General features: G+C 35.7%; 1 protein-coding gene across 1 annotated transcript in view; it reads left to right on the top strand.

Annotated features, from left to right (window-relative positions):
• The window catches only part of LOC121522340 (glutaminase kidney isoform, mitochondrial-like), a 59,598-nt gene extending 54,636 nt beyond the window's left edge, over positions 1 to 4,962 (top strand). Inside the window, exons 15-18 of the mRNA XM_041806573.1 lie at positions 1,950 to 2,011; positions 2,912 to 2,988; positions 3,523 to 3,586; positions 4,100 to 4,962. Coding sequence (XP_041662507.1) covers positions 1,950 to 2,011; positions 2,912 to 2,988; positions 3,523 to 3,586; positions 4,100 to 4,247 — 351 coding nt within the window. The 3' untranslated portion in view covers positions 4,248 to 4,962. The remainder of the gene's footprint in view (positions 1 to 1,949; positions 2,012 to 2,911; positions 2,989 to 3,522; positions 3,587 to 4,099) is intronic.
• Positions 4,963 to 7,296: the final 2,334 nt, after the last annotated feature.

The following is a 7,296-nucleotide window of genomic DNA, read 5'->3' as shown; positions in this document are numbered from 1 at the left end:
CTCCTTTAAAAAACATTAACATTACTTTTCTGTAAGTAAATCTATACTTTACGATACCAGCTGATATTTAGATCCAGGCCGGTATCTATCCTCATGTTTCTACGTTCACAGTATTTCTTTGTTTTCAACCACTCAAAGTTTTGCTTGTAGGAAATGATTCATTCCTGTCTGATGGTAAGTGTGAATTGTTGCAGGGGGTCTCTGTGTGTTTGTGATAATGAGCTGGGTCATTGTGTGTTGGATTGTTTTAATTGGGTAGATGTAGCTCTGTGTGCTGTGGTTGTCAGCTGAGGGAATTCAGTTTCATGACCGAGTCAGTAAAATTTAAAACATTTTAGTGTGACTCTAAAGCCATGAAAAAACTCATTCCAACAGCTAACAATTCATGTTTCCTGTATCATTTTCCCCTAAACCTTAGAGCTCTGTTGTTGTCTATATTTCTTTAACAATGGACTAACTGCTGCAGTATAGTAGTTTCCAAATGGGTAGTAACTAGCAAACTGAAAACAGTCCCAAACAAATGAACTATTGGCTAGGGAGGAGACATGATTCCTGATACTTGTATGAGTAGTAAATTCATGAAAATATAAAGTCCTTAGGGGACTTTTATGTCATCTTAAGAATATATTTTTGTATTATTTTGGTTGTTATCCTTTTCTACAGCAAGACAATGGCTGTTTTGATCTGAGAGCTGTTTCCTTATAGCTAACTTGAGACACCAAATACTGTTACATACCCATGGTCTTGGATAAAACCCTCAATGCCATCTGGACAATGCTCCATAGACAGTGTTTGAGAAGGGAAGAACCTGTAAAAAAAATTGCTAATGGTGATTTGACAAAAATTTGGCCTGCCACAATCATTACAGGCCAGTCAGAGCAAAAAAAAAAAAAAGCATAGGATGCAGTAGGCATGCTGGCCTGACAGGCAATCGCCGTCCTTGTTCACTATCAGTGGAGTCCGCTGGTAAGTCAAACTTGCCAAAGCTGGTTGAGAAAACAGCAGAAGCAATTTCTTCATGAAGAAAAGTCTTCATTGTTGTTCTTGGCTCTTCTTTTGATAAGAAATGTTGTCTAGTTCTGGTTTTACTACCGCTACAGCTCCATCACCACTAATCTCTTCACTGGCTGCCATTGTTCACAGGCTTGTAGCCGCTTCAGCTAAGCTTTCACTTCCACTTTGTTCTCCTCAATGAAGCTGATTAGTCCGGTCAATCTCTGACCAGGAACACTCTTGTGAGATGGATCTGCCTGAGGGAATTTGTCCAGTCCATCAGCTTTGCAAAATTAGCTAACCGCTGTTATACAACAAAAGATGAGGAAGCTTTAGAATTACAGACCGGGGAGATGCTCAAAATTGGCTTTGCATTTGTCAATATATTTTACTGGAAATGGTAAAGTAAATGATAGATATAGTCTATTTAAATTAGTGTTGTCCAGTAAATTACTGCAATGCAATGCTAAATCTGTCAGCCCATTAATGACCAATTCCATCACCCTGACAAACTCAGATGTACATCCCTGCCCATCTGTGAGAAATTCAAATTTTCCTCCAACTCCACTGCTTGTGTATTTTGAACATCATTTTGCTTTAAATGATACTGCTACTGTTTGTTTGAGTTACCAAATATAGCTTTCCTGTTGTTTTAGGGAATTTTGTCTCTTTTAAAAGTAAAACTGTCTTCAGGCGAAATGTGTTTGGGACTGTTTCACAGACTGGATAGAGATGTCCAAAACTATAAAGACAATGACTAACACATGTCGGCTTTGGGTTTTTTTCTTGGTCTTACCACTTTTTTGTTTCCCAACCCCACCAGCCTCTTCCTGAAATATTCATGTAAGAATATTAAAAACTAAAACTGAATTCCTTTCAATGCTGCTTCAGAGTGACAAGAGAAATCTGCAGTCCTTCTGCAAATGTTCTCTCTTTCTGTGTGTGTGTATCTGCAGGTTAAGTCTGTGATCAACCTGCTGTTTGCTGCCTACACAGGAGACGTGTCTGCTCTGAGGAGGTGAGCGACCCACACTCACGTCTCTACTTTACATTCACTAACAGATATCTTCCTAAGAATAAGTCAGATTTATTTCAGGTGCTTCCATTTCATTCTTTACATTGTGAAGCTTAAAAGACAGGAGGGTATATTCTTTTTAATGATAGCTTATGTGTTTGTACTTTATTTCCTCTAAAGTTTTTGTGGCAAATTCTTGTCTTCATATTTTTTCTTCTCCTCAGATAGAAGCATAATTTGCATAATAAGCACATGCTGTATTGGAGAGGAATTAAACTAGTATTTTATACTGTTAACTTATCAGGAAAATGTTTACTGAGTCATAATCAGGATCATTTTCAGTCAGACTAACCCCAGAGTCTCTCCTTGCAGGCTGTTAGAAAGAATATAGATTTGAAGTATCTCTGAAATTACTTTAACTTTCTGTATAAGTAATGAAACCGTTTCAACCAGCATACTTACATATTCATGTTTGCAAGTTTTCAGTGTTACTCATCGCTAGATATGTTTAAGAAATATGTTTCTTGAAGCATCACTGCTCTCTGTAGGTCAGAAGAATTATAACGTCTATGGGTGTCTCTTCTTGAACCTGCAAGATACAAACCAAATAAATAAACAGCTCCATAAAACTTACAAACCTATAGAGCTCCACAAGGAGCATTTAGGAAAAGGGAAATTCTGTTTGGGGATGATCTGAAACAATTTCTATGCTGTAACGGCTCACTACAAATCCATAGTAAAAGGTCCAGCTTTTACTTGGAATGTTTTTAGAAAACACTGCTCAGTGATGCAGTCATTTAGGTTCCTACTCTACCTTACCTAACACTTTTGTAATGGCTGATCTTTGTGTACTGTTTGTAAAGAAAGCAGGAATTGAGAAAACTTTTAATTCTGTGTCTGCAGGTTTGCTCTGTCATCAGTCGACATGGAGCAGAGAGACTACGACTCAAGGACGGCCCTACATGTGGCATCAGCTGAAGGTAACACACAACCTAACATCAACTCCTTTATCTTTATATTTAAAATTTCTTGATTTAATTATTGTGGCATACATACAATCATATGCTGAGCCTGCATGGGTTTACATGACACCAAGAACTTAACCCCAACAGGATTAGGGTGCACTATGGGTCTTTTCACTGTCATGTAACAAAAGCTTTTGGTACAATGTTATCACTAAAGGATATACAGATCAAGAATACCTACTTATAAAATAAGTTACTTTTAACTTAGTTTTGAGAGTGTTCTGATTCAAAGCCTCCTCAGGAAGGGATAAGGCTCTGCAGCCATCAATAAATAAATGACTCTTGTAAATCCTCTTGTTTTTATGCATTGTGTCTGCAGTCATGGGGTAAAATTAGGAAATGAAAGTGGGAAAACACTGCATTTTTAATTTTTTAAAGAACTATATTGTCTTTATTATCCTTTCATCTTTTTCATGCTTTAATTTTCATGTATGAACCATCTTCACTGTACAAGTCATTTATGTTTTGTTTTTTTAAATGTGCTTTCAGGACACACTGAGGTGGTTCGCTTCCTCCTGGAAGCCTGTAAGGTGAATCCTGTACCCAAAGACAGGTGAGTCCAGATTGATTTAAAGGTGCAATATTTGGAGTTTTTATACTGAATTGTCCACACTGATTAAAACATGAATACTCCTATCAATGTTGTACATATTTATAGAATAAATTCTGACATGATCTCCCATATTTCCAACAGTTTTCAAAGCCAGACATGTCTTGTCATCCCTGCTGCAACAATAGAGTCACCTCGAAAATCAAGCTTTTTCTTTTTTTAGGATTTATTTTTGGGGCATTTTGTCTTTATTCAGAGACGGCAGGGCAGTAGATAGTGTAAAAAGAGCAGAGAATGATTTTCTCCTTGTTTATCTGTGTATAAAAATAGTCATATATTTTTGCAAAGAACAGCGATTGTGTGAGGTATTATTGACCAACTAATTTTGTTGTTTTGGTTTTGGGGTAATATATTATTCGGAATATATTTGTAGCGATGATATCCCTTTTCTGGCTGCAGTTACCCTGACTTTCTCATGACAGTATTTGACAAAACAGTGTGGGGTTTTTTGTACAGATGGGGAAACACGCCGATGGAAGAAGCCGTGCAGTTTGGCCACCACGACGTGGTCACCATCCTGCAGGAGTACCAGGACAAATACAACCCGTCTGGAGGCACTAATGAGAAAGAGATCGTTGAGAAGAGCCTGGACAGCCTGCTGTAGCCCTGCTGCTTCTCTGCAATACTTCACCTTTCAATCCTGCAGCAGACCAGTGAGCTTCCCCCGAACTGATCTGTACATACACGACCAAACCGTCCTGATATGTGGGAGGAATCCTCCATCTGGGGTTACTTTGCTTTGTGGCTGTACATCTGCTTCATCGCTCCTCTTCTCCTCTGTTGTATGTTTAAGTAAAGCTCACCATTTAAACAAATGATACACTAAATATCTGTACTGCAATGTTTACAGTATATAGCTCATGTTAAGCCATGGGGACTGTACATGATGTGTGTGGTAGACTGTATCAAAGAGTGCTAGTTTAGTTACATTATAGATTTCTGTTATTCTCTGCCTGGTTATATTTGCATATTGGAAAACTGTTTGTTCTGTGAGTCAGTGAGGTGTGTGGATGTTATGGTATAAACTTTATAACTTGTCTCTTATGTAAATGTAAATATAAGGTTATTCTAACAGGCTACGCTGCAGTTTAACACCTGTGTGATCTCTACAAACATTCATCTCTTCTCTAAAATAGTTCTCTGAATGTTGTCTGCAGGTTTTATGGAGCTTCACGTTTCCTGTGGGGTTTTAAAGATTGAACTCTGAATGTATTTTTCAGTGGAAACTCTTGCTATAGGAGCAGATTGTATTTATTCACAAAAATTTTTTAAAGTGTAAAACACGTCTATGTTGTATAAATTGTTGCATTTGGGATAAAGGAGAGTTTTTTCTTTACTTTTTTCTTGAGTTACATTTTTCTTTTTGATCTGATAAAGTAAAGTTTCAGTTTAAAGGTCTGTGTCCGTAACTGCAGTTTTAATGGCAGGCCTTCACAACATTTATTACCAGCGTCTATTTATGCTCAGTCATGAATGCTCACTATTTTCTTTAAATGAAAACCAACAGAAGGAATTATCTCCTCCCATTAGCAGTGAGAGCTGGGAACACCCTCAAAAAGACCAGTCAGATTTATGATTCCCCTGCAATTACTTTTGATAGACCCGCCCCCACTTGATTTTGATTAGTCAGTGAGAGAGAAGCAACACTAACAAGGAAGACCCGGTTCCAAAACATAAACTTTTCAAGAAACCCAAGGATGCTTTACAAGGAAAAATATAATTAAGGTGGTTAAAAACATTATAAAATACAAGATTTTTTTTCCATTTTATCAAGCTCTAAATTTCTGATTTAAAAAAACTACAAATTTTAGGGTGAAGTCATTCACACACAAAAAAATCTGTTTTTAAAAGTCATGAATTTGTGACAAAACAAACTAACCTTTATGGGTTTAAAAATGTGTAAATTAACAAGAAAAACATGCAAATGAAATACTTGTAATTTTACCCTAGAATCAAAACATTATCATTAATATCAGGACTTACAAGAGACTTTGCTGTACGCTGCAGCTATTCAGAAAAATAACACTGACAGCTTCTGATCTATATAATAACTTACCACATATTATAATGTGGTAAGTTTAACACTTTAAAAAACATGAAATTTTAGAATTTATGAAGTTAAAATTTCTAACCTTGTAAGCACGAAAATTTCAATATTTTCTTGTAAATTTTTCATCTTTGTAAACTCAAAAATTCTGGGTTTGGTTTCTTGTTAGTTCACAGCTTACTTTAGAACTTATTAAACTCAGAAAATTCAAGTTTTCTTCCCAAAAATTAAAAATTAACTGCTCATCTTGATTTTTTTATTTTTAGTGTCCCTAATATGCTTGTCTATTCAGGTTATCAGTCTTTTCTGCTAAATATTGCCTTTCCTCAATGTTGCTAGCAAAATTTATTTTTAAAGTCTTTTTTAAAATTTGTATGGAGGATATATTATTGTGCATATTTGCTTTATTATATATAACTATCAAACCATATTCATTGAATTTCCTGCACAGTAAAAGCAGCACAAAAATTATCTATAAAAAAATTAATCTGAATAAACTTGCAATAATTCCACAATATACTTAAAACTATCTCTCAGTGCACCACAGCAAAGATTCAACACACAACGAAAGAATGAATGTATCACCTTTTACAAACATATATTTACACTCACTGGACCCTTCATGAAGTACAACTGTTTAACTGCTATTTACTAACTACTACTGTATTGGTTGCTGCAATGTGATTGGCTGCTTAGCTATCTGCATTAACAAGCAGTTAAATAGGTTTAACTCATGAAGTGGTCAGTATGCAGATAGATAGTGTGAACTATATCGTATAGACAAAAACTGTAAGTCTAACTTAAAGTCTATTGAACAGTTATCAGGTTGTATATTCAAGTGGAGATTGTTCTTAGTCACAGTAGCGCTGTATTTTCTAAGATATGAATTGTAAAATCATAAATATATATGAATATATAGACTTTATGCCGTGAGGACCTTATTTTAATTTTTCAACTGATTTAGTTTATCGGAAAAGTGATTATTAGTCTTTGAAGTTGTAAATGTTCTCTATACTATGAAAATAATCCTACACAAACTAAAAGTGATCACATTCAACGGAATGGATTGGACAAAAAGACAGCAAATGGTTAATTTAGATTTATTAGTTTAAAAAAAACACTCATAATTCAGAATCTTTGGATCATTTTTTCACTTTTTCCTTGTTTCAGTTGTATGTAATGATAATTTATCAGTTTCCTGATTTTTTTTATTCATGTTTGAGTTGAGGTCATGGGTTTCAGGGACAGTCACTGACGTTATGATGGACCAAAGATGCTGAGTGAATTTCTAATGATCTCCGTGTTGTTTGTTATAAAGAGGTTCTATGTTTGTGTAAAGTTGCATTAAAGCCACCAGCTGGTATCAAGTAAAGATGGCTTGTCTTTGTTGGACACAAACTCACACTTGAACAATAATCACAAACAGAAAAACAGGGATTCACAAATGCAACACTAGTAGTCCGAGTGCTACATTGCAATAACATGAGGCATGAAGCTCAACTAAACAGTTTGTTGCTGTATGTTTGAGACAGTTCTTTACTAAGTTAACCTTGCACAGCAGATGGACTCTTTGCCAGACTCCATCTCTGTCATCAGGTGAACCGAT

Source organism: Cheilinus undulatus, linkage group 15 (genome assembly GCF_018320785.1).
Source record: "Cheilinus undulatus linkage group 15, ASM1832078v1, whole genome shotgun sequence".
Taxonomy (NCBI): domain Eukaryota; kingdom Metazoa; phylum Chordata; class Actinopteri; order Labriformes; family Labridae; genus Cheilinus; species Cheilinus undulatus.
Note: the sequence above shows the minus strand (reverse complement) of the source record. Positions and strands in the feature narration are given on the sequence as shown.